Source organism: Crocodylus siamensis, chromosome 6 (assembly GCF_052110815.1).
Source record: "Crocodylus siamensis isolate JL-2025a chromosome 6, ASM5211081v1, whole genome shotgun sequence".
In the NCBI taxonomy this organism is placed as follows: domain Eukaryota; kingdom Metazoa; phylum Chordata; order Crocodylia; family Crocodylidae; genus Crocodylus; species Crocodylus siamensis.
The window spans coordinates 74174312-74192864 of record NC_143400.1 but is presented as its reverse complement, the minus strand read 5'-3'; the positions used below and the strand labels follow the sequence as shown (position 1 = coordinate 74192864).

At 42.2% G+C, this 18553-nt stretch overlaps 1 protein-coding gene across 1 annotated transcript in view; it reads right to left on the bottom strand.

Moving 5' to 3' along the window:
* GMPS (guanosine monophosphate synthase) overlaps window positions 1-18553 on the bottom strand; it is a 58085-nt gene that overhangs the window by 28816 nt on the left and 10716 nt on the right. The window contains exons 3-9 of the mRNA XM_090051999.1: window positions 16023-16137; window positions 12753-12850; window positions 10943-11046; window positions 7924-8117; window positions 7385-7550; window positions 3396-3547; window positions 1504-1677 (exon numbers count right to left, since the gene is read on the bottom strand). Of these exons, the coding sequence (XP_089908125.1) occupies window positions 1504-1677; window positions 3396-3547; window positions 7385-7550; window positions 7924-8117; window positions 10943-11046; window positions 12753-12850; window positions 16023-16137 (1003 nt within the window). The remainder of the gene's footprint in view (window positions 1-1503; window positions 1678-3395; window positions 3548-7384; window positions 7551-7923; window positions 8118-10942; window positions 11047-12752; window positions 12851-16022; window positions 16138-18553) is intronic.

Below are 18553 nucleotides of genomic sequence, written 5' to 3'. Positions count from 1 at the left end.
TCATAAGGCCTGCCCTGCTGACCCCTGATCATACGAGTGGCCCTCCTCTGAACTCTTTCCATATCGTCCACGTCCCTCTTGAAGTGTGGCGCCCAGAACTGGACGCAGTACTCCAGCTGCGGCCTGACCAGTGCCGCATAGAGGGGGAGGATCACCTCCCTGGACCTGCTCGAGATGCATCTGTGGATGCATGACAGGGTACGGTTGGCCTTCTTGACTGCCTCCCCACACTGCTGGCCCATGTTCATCGTGGAGTCAATGACGACTCCAAGATCCTTTTCCGTCTCCGTGCTGGCAAGAGGGGAGTTCCCCAACCTGTAAGTGTGGTGCCGGTTCTTCCTCCCCATGTGCAACACCTTGCACTTATCAGTGTTAAACCCCATCCTATTCTCATCCGCCCACCGTTGCAACCTGTCAAGGTCAGCTTGTAGCCTACTGCACCCTTCTAGTGCACCCACATCATGGTGTTGTGGTTCACCATGACTTGGAAAACAGCTGGCAGTAAGAGGTACTACCATAGGGACCTATTGGTGAGCATTTTCTTGCAGTCCATTCATGGGTCACAGGACCAATTTCATGGGCATTTCACAGAGACCCTACACCTCACTACTGAGTGGCAGAGGGGCCTGAGGGGAAGGAGGAATGAGGAAGCAGCCACCATCTCGACTGCTGGCTGCTTGTTGATGTGGCCCTACCCCTTGGGACTGGTTGGCAGAGAGGCCCTGACAGGGGAAGAAGGACTAAGGGGCGGCTGCCATTTTGACTGCTGCTTGCCCTTCCTCTCGATGCTGACTGACAGAAGCATCCCGGTGGTGGGAAGAGGGGGTAGCCTTCATTTTGTCTGCTGCCCTTTCATGCCACGCAACAGCCAGCACCTTTTACTTCTGGAAGCAAGGACCAGCATTTTATTTTTTGTTGTTGATTTTGCAGATTTCACAGTTTCCATGAAATCCACTAAACTGTGAATTAAGTAGGTCCTTATATATTAACCTATTCTTGTGGTAGGCATGTTTGCCCAATTTGGGCCATGTGTTTTATAGTCATGTCTGGTGTTTAAATCAACTTCCTAGCTGGTTTCCATTGCTGAGCACATGCTACTTTTGGCGGCAGTTTAATGAGAGAATCTATTTAGTGAAATTTCCTTGTATGCAATTATAAAGAGGAGGGGCCTCCTCCCCATACTAATGGGGGGGGGGGGGAACTCATCTTGTATTCAAGCAAACACATTACTTCGAGAACCAGAAAAATAGAAAGATGAAAAGTAATAGTTACAGTCAGATATGTATTATAATAGCACCTGTATTTCCCACCACAGTAGATCGAATTCAAACATTTCAGCAGAAAAGACTGGATATGGATTACCCAGGAGGTCCTTATCAGCCTTTTGTTCTTATTATGGAACCACTTGTATTGCTAAAACATAAGTAATACCATTGCTTTGGAATCTGCAATTTCGTATGTGTGTCAAACCAGAAATAAGTGTCATGTTCTCATTTTATTTACCTCTTCTCTCAGCTTTCTGATCAGTTCTGTATCATTGTGGTGAGTTTTAATAACTTCAGCTTTACCACTTGCAACAAGGGAAGCGCTTTCAATTAGATCAGGTCTTAGGGTTCCCTGAGCAAGAAAGACCTCTTCAGGTTTCAGATTCATTTCTCCGATTACTTCATTGGCAATCTACAACATGGATAGAAAAAACAAAAACAACAACATTTTGCATTGCCCAGGCATGACTATAAAACACTTGCAATACGCATTAACCCCCAAATAATGTTTTTGAGAAGGCAACATGAAGAAGAAACAACTTTTCCAGCGTTATGGCTGCATACTACAGGGACAGATCCTAAATATTTGGCTCACACAACCTCCCTTTCCTGATTAAGCAGAAGCTGAAACCCTAGCTGCTGCTGAAGACTGATCTCCATGGGTGGATTATTTTGAAAACAGCTGTGAGGGGTAGAGTGAGGCTGGGGCAGGTGCTGCCCAACCGGGGTGAAGCACAGGAGGGAGCTGCGGGCAGTCTGTCCAGGGGATGGAATGGGAAAGAGGTTGACAGCTCCCACTGCTACGTATGCCCCAGGGAAGGCATATGCCCCCAGGATTTGTGCATGGGGCAAAGATGGGCTGCCCGCGGCAGGTTTGGGGCCAAGGGCTGTGCTAGCCTCTTTCCAGCAAGAGCAGGGCTGGGCCAGGGCTGTGTTTGGGCCAGGTGGGGTAAGGTGGGTGGTGGTGGCAGTGCTGAGGGGGGTGGGGGGGATGGACAGACAACAGCTGCCCCAAAATTTGCTGTAGCTCCCCCTCCCCAGAACAGCCCCAGCTCTGAACACACAGCCCACCCTTGCCCCATGCACAGATCCCCCGATCTCAGAGGTTTGCATGGCAGCAGGAGTCAATCCCCACTTCTCTGGATGAGCCACCTGCAGCTCCATCCTGTACCCTGCTCCACCTGCGCAGCCCCTGCCCCAGCTCCACTCCCTCCCAAAAAAAGCCAATTGCTAGTAATGTAAATTTTCATTTTATCGTTTCCGATTCGATATTGTCCAATGTACTGGTGTACCTCTACTGATCTGGGGAGAAAAAGGTGCACATGCCATGCAGGTTAATGCAGTACCTACAAGACCAACAAACTGCAGCCCCCTTTCCATCACATCAACGGGATTGTTCATGATGAACACTTATGCTTTAAAAAGTAAAAAAAACGCAGCCCTGCTTTTGTCTGTCAGCGCTTTAGCAAAGCTTAGAAGAAGAAACTCTTCACTCAGCAGACAAGTGGCACAGGGTCAGTCTATGGACTCAACCCAGCATACACTTCACTTAGCCTGCAGGGGTGCTCACAGCTCAGAGAGCCACTGCAAATCAATGCTTCAGTTACGCTTGCTACCACCAAATATTTGGATCTGTGGGCCAGATGTGACCTGTGGAGCAGCATATCTGACCTGCAGGCTGGACCTTGGTTACCTGCTTAAGTCAATTCAGGCCTAAACTTTCTGAAGCTCAGCCACTGCTCATAGTGGAACAGCTGCAAACTTCAGTATTACAAAGCATTCTGGCAGGCTGTATTAGAGCAGTGGTTCCCAAACTGTGGGTTGTGATCCCAAATGGAGTCACAACATCAGCAGATGGGGTCATAAATAAGGTAATGCTGAGCAAAAGTTTGGCAAGCACTGTATTAGGGGATGGATTTTAGAGCAAAGCCTAAACTGTAACTTTACTACTTCTGAGATATCTACACTGCAACAAAGTGTATGACATGACCACAAAAGTCAGTGAGTGTAGGGAGCCTCAAACTGGCAATTTTCTTAAGAAGAGGACATTTTAAACAATGGGAAGTAGAATACAAAGAAAAATATGTAAAAGCTTGAGGGATAAGCTAAAATAATTCTAAAAACTATTACCTTCACAAAGGTGTCACCAATAATTTTTCTTTTTTCCTCAGGACTTGTTGTCATATTTAAAGTCTTACTAATTCTTTTTCGCGGAGTTCGGTCTTCATCAGAGATTGGCAGAGTTGTTGTACCATTGTAGAATGAATGAGCTGCATTTACCACTGCCAAGAAAGAGAAAAATATGTTGAGAGACTTTTGAACAGGACTGGGAAAATACATTTCAAGCTAGTGCTTTTTATCCACTTCTCTTTTAATCTATTCTGTTGTACAATTGCATACTGTTGAAGAACTTTCACCCTATTATCAAGCCTAATATTTTCCAGAGATTAAAATTTCTTTCCTTCATTTATATACATATGTTTTGAAGTCCTAATTTCACCCAATTCCTTTTCATTAGTTTGAATTAAATAATCTTCTCTATGTTTCTAGCACACTATATTTCTTGAAAAATACTCTAAATTAGCCAGTTTCAATGTCAATACAGAGATCACCTAAGGAACTTGTACTGACAGTCCCTAGCACTGAATCTAGGTGTGATGCCAGTACAATTTCCATAAATGGCCTCTGTTGGCTGTGGAATTTAGCCCCTCTAAGAACCTGTCAGAGCATGGTTTGGCTCACAGAGCATGGCACAAACCACATGTTTGAATGAAACATTCAGCTCATATGTCCACATTACATACATACTTAAACTATACAGCTTTAGGTTTTTGTTTGATATGCTGAAAAGGTGCAAAGGCAGATCTTTGCATAGCTTGATTTTGGCTGATTAACTGAATGCGACTGAACGCACTACGTTTCCAGAGCCTTAACAAATGAAGCATAAGAAGTAATTAGACACAGCAGTACTCATTAGCAGATTATCAATAGGCAGAAGTTACTTGTAAACTACATGATTTATGTGAACTGTAGGAAATAAAATTATACTGGTTAACTACATGTACGATTTGTTGTCTCCAGACCCCTTAAACCTCAAAGATAAACAAGTCAAGACCTTACTGGCCAAGGAAGAACAGCTAAACTACACAAGTGATAAGCGGTTAGAGAATGGAGCTGTGCAGGATGACTTGGATAGATAGGAATGATCCACCCCAAAATTCACCTTAGCCCTCCCCACCCCCACACACCTGAGCCTGCACAAGGTGCACTGTTATCAGTAAGGGCAGGCGGCAGCAGCAACACTGAGAGGGGTGGATGAAGCATTCAGCTCATACGTGCATATATGCTCCATAAAAACCACCAGTAGGTGCACGTGCACCTCGGAGCAGATGGCAGGGGAGAGCCTGAAGGAAGCGCAACCCTGCACCCTCCCCTGCCATCCAGTCTGAGGCACATGTGCACCTGCTGGCAATATGGAGCTGATGCTGGGGCTCCAGAGCAAGGGTAATGCCAGCCTACTCCTGGTGGGTGGGATGGGCCAGACCTGGAGGCTCCACCCCTCCCAGTGTCATTGCTGCTGCCCACCCCACTCCCGCCTGCTCCAAGGCTGCAGTGGCAATATGGAGCCTGGCAAAGCTATTTGCAGCCAGTTCAGGCTCTGCCGGCAATGGAGCCCAGGTTACTCCCAGCAGGGCTTACAGCCTCCCAGGTGCCTACTGGGAGCAGCCCAGGCTGCTTGGCTGGCAGCAGCTGCCCAGAGTCTGGGCTGGCAGTGGCATGCAGAGTAAAAGGGCCTCACATGCCATGCTCTGGCATGTGTGCCAGGAGTTGCTGATTCCGGCTATAAAACAAAACAAAAAAAATTAAGATAAATCTGTTATTAGAACTTAATTGTTAGGTCCCAGTCTCCTTTCTTTTAAGACATAGCTAGAGAACTAAGAACCCATTCTTTCTAAAAAGAAAATTTGCTTCAGATGAACAGTTACAAATCTACAGCTGGAATAAAAAGTGATGGTTGAGACAGATATCAGCTGTTATAGGCTCTCAGTAGCTGCATTCCCATTTCCATCACCGGTGAAGTGTTTTAATCTCTCAGATCAAAAACATTCTTCATTCATGCACTTAGAGCACCAACATGAGAATCAATATCTGGTTAAATTCAGCTTTTAAACTGCATGGGACCCAGAAGGTGCCTTCTTGTATGTGTTCAAGGCTTAATAGTACAGCTCTATACTATTACAAGTCTTCAAAGCTGTTAATTTTGGATTGATGTTAGAAAGAGTAGTGCTTCTCAACCTTTTGACTCCATGCACCCCTCAAAAACATCAGCTTTTTTCACCTGATTTTTGACTGCAGAAAAAAATATAGCATTTCTCTGTTAAAAAAAGAACTCTGAAAGACCAAAACAGGTCAGAATATATTTAACACTGTGGATTCCTATTTGAAATCTCAGGGCTTACCTTGTGAATCACGTTTTCAAACCCAACAGTGCTAACATTGTATGGATAACACGTAACACCCCTAAAAGGGTCTCAGGGCACCCCAGCATGCCACAGCATCCTAGCTGTGAAACATTGAGACAAATCAGATATTAGGAAGAACTTTCTTATTTTAAGGGTAATCAAACACTTAGTGGTTTATTCCCGAGATTGCCAGTGGCAGCTTCCCCAGTTCTGAAGTGTAGATCTGTGGTGGTTTACAGAAGGAATATTTAGGAGTACAGGGTTGGAATAAATGATTTCCTGAGGTCTTGTCCAAACCTTTTTCTCTATGAATGATAATTAAAATTGAGAATTTTTGTAAAGGTCAACATCAACCAATGAAACTAAGAAGTAGTGCAGCCACAGTAGTGTTCATGACAATGAAGAAGTTGCCTTTGTGACTCCATAAAAATGTTTATGGTGGTGCAAAATGAAAGCAAATAGACTTCTGTGCCCTTTACTGTTGCAACAAAAGGTAGTATTAAATTTGTGCCAATATTTTGAGGCAGATGTCGGTCTGTTTTCAGTTGCGAGAGTAAGGGAGGCCTGGAGCCACCCATGCTCTTTAGCCACCCTGGGAGTGCCTGTCCAGGTTTCCCCATTTGCAGAGGTACACACCAAACGCTGTCACGCAGGATTAGCCCCCTACTACTCCTGGGATCAATGAAGCAGATCAGTCATGCTGGGACACATCCTGGCATAGTTGATGCACTTCATTTGATAAAGTCGGTTTATAGCCTGTAATTTGAGGTGTTTGGAAGGTATCACGCAGATTTTCTTTCATTGTTTTACTGACATAGCAGGTGTAGTCTCACTGAAAAGCCAATGCTTTGCTGTAGTGATTTGTGTCGTGTGCCTACATGGATTATGGTATACTGTCTGTATATAGCTTTATGATTTTTGACATGGTTTATTCAAAGGAACTGGGGCGTAAATACTTAAAGTAAAGAGAACAGGCAAAAATGCTAAGTATCTTTTGCCCTTTTGTTGCTAGGGCAAGAACAGCCACTCCCAAACACAGGCAGAAGAGGCTCTTGTTGAGATGGACACCCAATGTATTGTCTGCTTTAGGGTGTGTGGCCAGGAGGGGGGCAGGGAAGGGAAGGTGGGGCTGGCTTGAAGGCATTTAGGAACTCTCTCCAAGATGGTACCAGTCTCTGGATTATCCCAAGCTTTTGGAGAGTCTATGGCCCTAGTGGTCAGGGCTGGTAAAAAAAAATCAGCAGAAAGATTAAAGCTCAGAAAATACTGGCAGGACTTTCCTGTGCAATAAATCCTTATGTTGTTTTATATCCTTACTGATCGCTGTTTTACCACAGGCAAATCTCAGGGCAAGTGATATTCCAAGCTAGCCTGTTCCATGGAAAGGGGACCTAAAAATTCCCCTACAACCTAACGGGACCCTACCTGGAGCTGGCAAAGGTTCCCTTACAGTAGTTGTGGGGTCTAGTGTATGGGCAATGGAGCTGAGGTTTGTGGGGATTAAAGGGTTGCCCCAGGGTGCATCTTGGTTTGTTCTCCGAGACAAGCAAAAGAAGAATGGGGAGAAACTTACGTCTCCAGGGTCCCCCGCAGCCACATCTGTGACATCTTTATTTTTACTATTTTCAGTGATAGGAAACAAACAAAAAGCAGTACCTTTGACTTGAATTCCAAGCTTTTTAAGGGCCTCCTCCACAGACTGACTCTCTCTCTTGCGCATGAATCCATTATCTATGTGTACAGCTATAACTTGATCTTTGTTTAAAGCCCGATTCAAAAGAGCAGTACATACTGTTGAGTCCACACCACCACTGAGTAAAACCTAAATTAAGAAAACAAAGAAAAAAAACCTCCAAATTTTCCAGACATCTAGTGGGAAAGTAAAAACTAACTAAAAGGACAGAGGGAATACAGAAATTACCAAGCCAGCCCCACTGATTTTGAGGAAAAATGAGAAATCAAACAATGTACCACGGCAACTATATGAAGGCAATAGTCGTTTCTAAAAACAGCTGGCCATTTTATAAATGGAAGCATGACAAGCCTGACGGCTCTTTAGTTTAGTTTTATTTTGTTAAACTAAACTAAACTAAACCAAACCAAACCTAAAACTAAACAGCATAACTGCACGGAACAGTCTGCAAAAATGCATTGTTCTTTGGTTAGAAGTTGTCAGATGTTGCCACAGTACTTACCAGGACTTTTGATGCACCCACTTTCTCTTTAATCTCTTGAATGCACTGAACTTCTCTATTTTCTACTGTGAAAGTGCCACTGCATCCAGCAATGTCATAGAGGAAATTCTTCAATATCACTTTTCCATTCACTGTAAGGCTGACTTCAGGGTGGAACTGTGCTCCATACAGTTTTTTTGATTCATTTGCTATAGCTTCATAAGTGTAAGAGATAAAGTATTACTACATTTGTAATCTGTAAGTATGAAAAGACCCTGCAAGTTTTACAGAGTGTACCGTATCCTGCTTTGTACTAAAGTTTCTGCTGGCAAATTCATTCTTTGAAAAATAAATCACTTTAATTTAATTTGTCCTGTAACTTCCCAACCATGCTTTGTGCCACAGAAGTATGATGCAGTCCCTTCATTTGACAAAGATATTTTAAGTAGAAATAGTAATTTCAGTCATTACTAAACGAAAAAACTCTTCATTATCCATGTTTGGGAAAGGTCACTTTGGGAGGAGGTAAAAATCCAACAGTTTTTTGGATTTCCGTAGCTTTCCATAAAAATCTGATCTGCATTTCTGTGCATTGAAGTTATATTATCCCTAGCAAGCATAAGGACCAAAAAGAAAAAGCTGTAAGAAATCTGAGAACCTGACTACACTATACACTAAAGGTATATTATGAAATGTTAAGAATGTGTACTTTATTTCCAATATCCATTACTGCTGTTGAAGGGACCTATATCTTAGGGAACAAGTCCTAAGCAAACCAGAATGGGTCATTTCACAATTTATGAAAAGCTGTTCTAGCAGCTAATCAAGGCACCACAGTCTAAATTTGATCTATCTGGATCAAATACCTGGAACTATAGCTGGAACCAAGAAAAAAAAACATGGAAAATAGATTCAACAGACAACCGGAAAGGGGTTTGGGGTTTTTTTCCCCCCCTCATAAAACACTTGTCTTAAAATAAAGCATAAATGTCTATTGAATCTATTTTCCACCCTGTGGAGGTCTCAGGCCAGCTAGAGCAGGTACCAAATCAGGTACACTGGGGGAAAAGGGGAGGAGAGGTAGGAGGGGGTCCTTGGGTAGGATCCAACCTTACGCCATGTTCCTGGTGGGTCTGGATGGCAGGGCCGAAAACTGTATCACTATTACCTTTTTGGTAAAATACCCTAGACACAGTTACCTGGGTACAAGCCCCAGCTTGCGCAGAATTATTTTTATACAAAAGTAACTTACATTAGCATAAGTTATTTTCCTTACCACACTTAAATTAGCAGTAATGGCACTGTACTGCTTTGAACTTTATATAGTTAAAAGCACTAGGACTTTTCTGTATAGTTGCACCTTAACTCTCTCTTAGGAGTCCTTTGGAAAGATTACAGTGCTGAAACCTTTTTCTTTAGGTATCTGAAGGTCAGCGGGGTGAATTTGTGCATTTGTGTTGGGGGGGGGAGGAAAAAAAAAAAATTGTTTGAAGAGCTCCGACTCCGGGTTTAGGTAGACCCTTGAAGATAACAAAAATTTAGCCCCCTCACTTAGTCTCACTGTCCAGGTTACCAACCTCCTCCCATCCTTTCCAAGAACAGTGATGCAACCTGAAGCACAAGGTCCAGAAGAGGAGTGCAGCTTAGCAAGAGTGTGGAAGCCCAGAGAATATGGCAAGTTTCAGAAATTGACACTGTTCTTACAGTTTCTGTGGCTTCTACTACATTATAACGTAGTTAGGTTGGAGGGGGAACATGATGGAGAATGTGTTACTTACAACTTGAAGGCCACCAAATAATACAGTCATCGGTTAGATGGAATGTATGGATTTTAGAGTATTTGAAAAATGGAGCCTAAACAGAATTCTCAGCTTAATACTAATTATAGCTTGGAAAGTGATACTTCATAATAATGCAAGAAGGTTTAAAAATTTAGAAGCAAGATCCAAGTTTATCATGCACCTAACTTGCGATTCAGAGTCTAATCTACAGAACGTTTCTTTGTCAAAAATCCTACAACATCTATCCAGACTTTTGCTCAAAGGTTTAAATAAGAGCAATGTGAATAGTTTAAGAACACATTATGCAGCTCAATAATCAAGACACTGGAATTTCTTTTAGCTGCACAAAACACTGGCTGAATTGGTGAACTGCAAGCTGGGTCAACAAATTAGGTACATGTTTTTTTAAAATCAAATATCAGGGGAAAGCTACACACTTTTGCTGTGACCACTCAAGATGCATGAAAAATTACTTCAGACAGTGATAAATGCTAGAATAAATTAATTCTGCTGGAAAGGCAATGCATATTAAATGATATTTGATCATTAATGTTAAATGTAAAGCCCGATTCCAAATATACTGCATTCCAACAGCAAATTTCTAATTTTTCCATGTTGTGACATGCAACACAAATGGGATCCTTTACCAAGGGCGGGGTGGGAAATCAAACTGTAAACTGAAGACTTTGAAACAGCAAAATATGTTTTTTTTCAAACTGTCCACTTTCAGTCTTATTACAACACTCAGAATAAGAGATGCAACTCACTTCACAGAAATTTATTTTTGCCTGCATTAGCATGATGGTAATATTTAGATTAGAAAGCTGTAAAGAAATTCTCTTCGTATTAAAGAAATCACATTTCCATTAGAATTGAACATAAATTTAAGAAAAACATTCTCGCTGTTCTTAAGTTGCATAGAAGCCAGAAATTTTCAAACTTTCTCAAGGTCACGGAACATATTCATATCACTTCTGCCACGGAACTGCTAGCCCTGGCTCCAGGCCACCTGAGCTGATGTAGAGCCAGGCAACCCAGTCTGGCAATGGCAGCACACCACCTGCTATCCCATGCTGCCATTACCCACAATCTCTGTTGAACCCCGGATGGCCTACTATGGAACTCCAGGGTTCTGCGTAACAGCCTGAAAATCACTGGTAAGAGCCAATTCTTACAAAACAAGTCTGTACCTCTTCTCCTGATGAGTTATCTTTAAAAGTGCTCTCAGAAGGAAACGGATACATGTGTAAAATACATACCTGCTATAATGTTCCCAGACTGTGCGACAACTTTGAACCCATCGGCTACTTTATCTACACTATCTCCATGTGTTAAGAGCACAACTTCCTCCTTCTGAAGTCCCCTAAAAATAAAGGTAAAATCAGAATCAGGCTAAAACATAGATAAGTATTTGTATAATCCACATAGAATAGTGTGTGAAGAATATAATAGGAATTGAAAAATGGGTAGTTCCTAAATCAGTACAAGAAAAATCAGTATTTAGCTACCTATAGTTAGGGCCTGGTTTAAATTGCAGGCCCAGCTCTTGGCTCGATGGCTCCTTTAATCGTCAAGTCCTGTCCTACCCCCACCCCCTAAACTGAGTGGTGGAGGGGCCCCATCAGTTTACTCCTGATGGGCAGGAGGCAAAAACTGCAGTTTTAAATATGCCAGTGTTTACCTCCCACTGCTTGCTGCTGACTAGATGGGGGCAAAAACTGCAGCACATTTAAAACCACATTTTCTACCTCCCAGACACCAGGAATAAGCAGTGAGGCCAGGGCCAACAGGACCCCTCTGCCAATCATCAGCGTGAGGAATGCTAAGATTAAAAAGAGCTGCTGCACCATAAGCTGGGCCTGAGATTTAATCCAAGCCCTACCTATAGTAGTGCTCTACCAAAATGTATATCCAATAATGCAAATAATAGATTTTATTCTTCAGAAAGGTGAGCACAAATACTTTGACAGCTGCTCCAAATCTCAAAAGATCTCTTCCACTAAAACACTGAAGCACATGCTTCCTTCCCAGCACTAGTCACCTGCTTAATTATGAGATGCTTTTTGGAGTTGGCCTGAACTCTCATTCAACAGGTCTCTTATGCAAAATGAACAACCTCTCCAGACTTCTCAAGTCAGCTGCTGGTTAAGAAAAATGCAAATGGTTCCTCTGATCTTAGTACAGCAAAGCCTAGCTTGCTGAAGTTTATTAAGCTAGGAGAAATAAAAAGAACCAGGCTTCCTACTTAAAAATGACAGAGCTTCGTTAGGCCTAAATATAAGAAAGTTCGTAAGGACAACCTCGTCCTAATGGTCTTTAAACTTTTGAGGATAGAGTACAAAATTCTAACACGTATCTGGAAAATAAAAACTAAAAATCAGAAGAACTGGAACCCTGTAGGTATGGTAAGCTGACCGTACTATAGCAAGGCACTCAAATGGAGTTATTGTGACAACAAACAGAACAAAAAAATTGGTCTTACAGACTATTCAAAAGCATGCATAAAAGAAAAAGGAGAGAAGACTTCATTAATGTTTTCAGTTTTTCCCTAGTTTCCAGGAGCTTGGACACCAGTGGGTGCTAGGCAACACAAAAGCAACCCATTGGCACAACAGAATGATGAAACAATTATAGACCTTTTTAATGCAAAGATCCCCAGACTGGTTTTTAAAGTAAAGAGGAGAAAAGACATAGTTTAGAGTCCACAGGTACAAAGCTCTCCCAAATCACATACATAGGAGGTGAAAAGCCAAAGTTTTGGCTGCATTCTTTATAGGAAGTGTGAGCAAAAAGTTATTTTAAAAGACAGAAAATATAGGAGTCCATTTAAAATAGAGGTCAGAGTTCTGTAGACTTGCTCACATGTATAACTCTAAAGTTAGGCAATTGCAGGTTTAAATATGCAGCTGCCCAACTTACGTGTACAAACTGCAATATCTGTATGAAGAGTAGTGATCATTCATGAATGTAGGAGGAACTAGTTTCTCCTCTTAAAAATTTAGCTTCTGTCTACAAGTGGCACTATCATCAGTTTTCACTTTTTGAAATGGTATTTAAATGCATGCATACCTGAACAGTGAGCACGTGTTATCAAGAGTAATGCTGAAAACTCCATCTTCTCGAACATTTTTTTTATGCACTGTACCTCCAAATACTTTATTCATCATCTGTCAAAACAGAAACACTGTTACATCAAATAAGTTCCTCATACGCAAGATCATTTTCATGCTATATTTGCCTCACTGTCCCTAAATTATAACTCTACATTCTAACTTAAATCTATTGGCAATGCCAACTAACTTCTGGCCACTGATATCCCCTTCAGACCAGGCTAATGTTCATCATTGTTATTTTAGTAATGCAATGCTTCCACCAACTCAGTTATCCCATTATTCTTACTAAAAAGATAATTTATTTTCTATCAGCCTCCTCTTGGCACAGCTGGAAACCATTCCTATCCTTACCATATTTTACAACAGAAGATTCTCCTCCTGCCCCCAAAAAGTGTATAAAATTGTGAAATACGTTTTTAACAATGTATTTAGCAATATAGATTTTCATTACAAATTATTTCATTTGTTTATTATATAGTGTCTACGTACAAGACAAACCTTAAGCTCCCTTCTTCAGGAAGAAGTATGCTTTAAGCACCAAAAAACAGAGTAACTGGTAAATAAATCATGGCTTTGACAGGAAACATCAGGGTACATATTAACAAAGTTAGACATAGTCAATTAGTATGATAATCAGATAACCAAGTAGATGGTCATATAAGTGGCCAAAGGCTTATGAAAAACCAGGACCTGCCTGCTTATGGGTATGAACAAGCATTTGAAATCTAATACTTTCCTGATTGACATTATAAGATAACTGATTGAAGATACGTTAATTTCCTTAAAAACTGTGGTTCATGACCACTACACAAAGTCATCTAATGATTCTAAAAATTAGTGGAATTAGTGATTTTTATAACTCCAATCCAAACAGATCAAGTATTTTCATCTTGGATTTCAGGCTTCCAAATACAATGCCTTCCCCTCTCAGAAGCATATACAAAAATTTTTACCAGTGATTTAGGTTTTCCCTTCCTAGTACTTTGAACTTTACTGTATGTATCCCATCATAAACAGTTTTGCGATTTAAGAAGTAATTTTAGTTTAGCATTATGTATACTGTTTTTACTGATTTTATTATTATAAAAATGTAAGTACAGTAAAAGCTTTTATCTCGCACCCCCCGAATCATTCCCTATGGGTGCCGGATAACAAAATATGCCAGTTAACTGAGCAGCCCAAACAGGCCTGTTTGGGCCGCTGCTTCTCCTGCCGCGTTCGGGGCATCACCGTCCCTCCCACGGGCCCTACACACCTTGCTATGCCCCGGGCCGTGAGGGCTCGGAGAAACCGGAAAAGCCACGCAGGGCACTTTACCTTATAAGCTGGCATGCTGGGTAATAGAACATGCTAGCTTGTAAGGTGCCCGTTAACAGAGCTTTTACTGTAGTTTGTTTATATATGCACAAAGGCTTTCTTCTTTGTAAAGTCCATCTTATAGAAGTCCCCTGAAGGCAGCCTTCTACCAGACATTCACTTAGATCCGAGTCATACCGTAGGACACTGATTTGCTACCACAACACACATTTTATTTTTTATTTTTTTTTAAAAAATATACCCAATTTTTTGTTAGGTAAACTAATACTTTTTTATAGAGACCTTCTTCACTGGTCGGTATCTATAAATGCCAGTGTAAAACTCTAAAGAATGCACCAATAGACATTGGGCACCCAGCTACGTACACCTTGTGCATTTTAAATCCTCTGCATGGAAAATGCTAACAGTTTACTGTTTCAAGGCAACTAAGTAATCAAAAGAAAACCAGAGCAAACACAAATATACTCCTGAAAACTATTTAAGAGTTCTAAGTTTGAAAATCAGGAGTACTACATAAATAAGGATGCTAGTCTATTTGTGTTTAGAAGAGGCATGTTCCCCGACAGCAGCTAAACAGTAGTAGTGTCGAACCTACAGGACCTCCCCTTCTCATCATAAATGTAAAATAGTGTTCAAAGTCAGCAAAGGTGTAAAAGGGAAAGAGCAAATATTTCTTGTACTGTTTGCATGGCAGAGCCAATGAAAGGGTTAATACATTTTCTTTACAGACGCTAGGGCTGTGCAAAGCTTCAGTCACTGATTTGATCTGGCCCGATTCCGTGGCCAAATCTCTGAACCCAAATTGAAAATCCGGAGACCCTTTAAATCTCTCCAAATTGAATTGGAACCCTCCAAATCAATTCAGAGAGATTCAACGATTCATACAGACACAGCTTTAAATGTTTTTTCTACATACCTTAAGGTACCAAGCAGCTTGTGGATGCTCCATCCATCCTATCATCTCAGCATTCACAGGAACATTTGGGGGGGGGGGGGGGGCAAGGCTGCCAGCCCACTCAACAGCAGATCCAGAAGTGGACCAGAAGCACTTCTGGTCCACCAGGGAGCGAACTGGGGGCCCCTCTGGCCCAGTGACTGCTGCCTCCTGGATCTGGAGGGACACCTGGCATCTCCCCACAGCTGATCGCTGAGCTGGGGGAAACAGGAGGGCCCCCCCCCAGCACAGTCAGCATCAGACCCGGAATTATTTCTGATCCATTTCCAGGTACACTGCCAAGCATGTAGGGACACACCGTGCGAATGCTGTGATGGTGGGGCAGATAGAGCATTCGTAAGCCACACCTGGTACCTCAAAGTGTATAGAAAAAAAAATTTGAAACAGTGTCTATGGCCGAATCACCAGTTCTCCAAACAAGCATCGAATCTTCAGGTTCAGATTCAGCTGAATCAAATAGGGACTGTGATCTGAATCAAATATGGCTCATTTCCCACCCCCCTAACAGATACCATATAAATTTTAGGGGAACTGTGTTGTTGTATGCAAGGCTTATTAACAGGTTTAATTACATTTAAGCCAGCTAAGAAAGCACAACTTTTTTCTACAATCATAGAAAATTAGGGTTGGAAGGGACCTCAGGAAGCCATCCAGTCTAATCCCCTGCTCCAAAGCAGTATCATCCCTAAGTATCTCATTCCCAGCCAAGGCTTTGTCTAGCCAAGTGATAAAAACCTTCAAGGATAGAGATTCCACCACTTCTCTGGGTAACCTGTTCCAATGCTTTACTACCCTCCTTGTAAGAAAGTTTTTCCAAATATCTAACCTCAACTTTCCTGGCTGCAACTTGAGACCATTGCTTCTTGTTCTGTCATCTACCACCACTGAGAACAGTAGATTACTCGTCACAAATAAGACATAACATTAAAAACAAGATAGATTTCCGACTAGCACCTGCATGCCATAGCAGATTCCAAGAACAGGTTTGCCTATTGTAAAAATTGCTGGGTCAAACCATGGTGCATCCTCTGCATACACAGAATTTGGTCCTCCAGATATGATGATAGCCCTGCAAACAAGACAGACGTGAAAAAAAGATCATATTTAACAGTTTAGCTAAAAAGCATTTATTTGCATTAAATATCAACTCAAAGTCTTACAAGACTTTCAGAGATTTGTATACTTCAACCATAAAATAAGGTGCACAAACTCTGACACACTGTGGTGCACAAGAGAGCACTTTCCAGGACAGAGAGCATATTGATTTAACTGAACCAAAAAAACAAGACAAAACAGAACAAAAACATACAAACCCCAAACAAAAAAACCCATGAAGCTATCCTAAAACAGGACTGTAATAAGCACATTCCCATTTCATAGCCAGGTGTCGAATTGTAAGGGGGGGGGAGTATAGATCATGAATGCTTTAGCAGTAGTAGTTCATACTTCATACTGTTTAGAAGTGCAAATTCTAGCTTCTTCAACTGGTATAAACATGGGTTACTTGCTTTTACAGTTGCTCAGATAACAGCCATCAAATTAGGATGATAATAATGTGAGGGGGGGAATAGACACTAAAACCGACAGAGTAAGCAAATTCGAATGATGTGATAAGGTCTGACATCACGTCAACATCTAGGGCTTGAAATTAATTCTTAATGCTAGCAGGAAACAGCATTCCATCTTCTCAAAACGTAGTTAGAAGAGACTTCCTTTCCACACTGGTATATAGGATATTGATCTTCATAAATTTTCAGTTAGTCTAGTGATGGGCTTTTTTTGGTATTGCTCTAGGACTGAGCTTAAACTAACATCAAACCTTGGATTGGTGTACTATTTATTCCATATAGAACAAAGTTTGAGACATTACTGGGGCACAGGAGAAAGAATTAGGGTTAAACATATTAAGAAAAAAAAAAACATTTCTCAAACACTGTATATCAGGGGGTTTCAACCTTTTCGGTTCAGTGTACTCCCAGTGGCCAGTTGATGGGACACATGTACACACGGTGTCCCCTATGGCCGACTGGTAAGCATGCCAGTGTGGTGATGGAAGTGTTGGTGGCACAACAGTGACACCTGCTGCCTACTACCTCCCCGAGGCCATCCCAAATACCCCAAGGGGTACATGTACTCCCAGTTGAAACCCCCTGCTGTATAGATACCTGGCAGCCAAGGATTTCAAAAGCAAACTCAGCTTCTTTACTGGTGCAGATGGACAACAGAATATACATTGGCAGTAGGGGTGCACCAATAAAGATTTTTGAGGCTGATACCAATAGCTAATTATTGACTAGCCGTATCAGCCAATACAATCCGATTGCTGACATGCAGCTCAGCAACTCAAAGAGCAGCATCTGGCTGGTAAGCTTATGGGGGGGTGGGGATGGAACCAGATCGAGGCCCCTGCAGTGACAGAGGGAATGGAGGGGCTGGGGCAGGCACTGCACAGCCAGGGCGGGACAGAGTCAGATGCAGCTCCCGTCACTGCATGCACCCCTGGGGAGGCACGAGGGGCATGTGCCCCTTGGTATCTGTGTGCAGGGAAAGGACAGGCTGCCGCTGCACACTTAGGGCTGGGGTCTACGCTAGCCTCTTCCCAGCAGCTGCTCTCAGGCCAGGCAGCGGTGATGCTGGGAGGGGTGTTATGGCCACCCCAAAATTTGCTGTAGCCCAGTGAAGAGCCCAGAACAGCCTCTAGCCCCATGCATGCAGCAGCAGCAGCCGCCACCCACTCTCACGCCACAAACAGATCCTGGGGCACTCATGCAGTGACAAGAGCCACCACCCTTCACCCTTAGTGCAGCTGCGTGCATACATTATGACATTTATCAGTGATGTTAATTGGCCACATCAGGCAACAAAAGCCAATCACGAATAATGTCAATTTTGCTTCTATCGGTGCCGATACAATATGAACTAATGTACTGGTGTACCTCTATTTGGCAGTATCTATAAGTGCTAGCAAAAGTCAACCATGTAATTCCATCCAGACATGTATGGAATGGGAACAAACAAACAACCCCCCCCCCCCACCAACTAAATTTAATTAAGCAAAAAAACCCTAACCAACCCAAGGAACACAATTGGTATTTTACAGTTTAAAGTAAAACAGCATATTTTGTTATGCCTCTTTAAATTGGCATAAACTTTGTTTTACTAAGGCAGAATTGGAACAAGTGCTCTATATACTATAAAGCCCCCCCCCAACATCATGAGCATAAAAGCAAATGTCTACTTAACTCATTAAAAATCACTAGTCACATGCTGAGTCTGCTAAAGTCTAAAACCACTAGAAAGAGCCTGAACATATAATCACTCAGAGTTATTGCTTCTAGATCCCTTGTACCTAACTAACTTTCTCATAAAATGTTCTATCCATGTGGCATTTAATGTTAGAGGGAGGAAAAGGAGCCATGCCTTCTAAAATTTCTGGCCGACTACGGGGGGGGGGGAAAAAAAAAGTTAGATATCCTATGAACAGG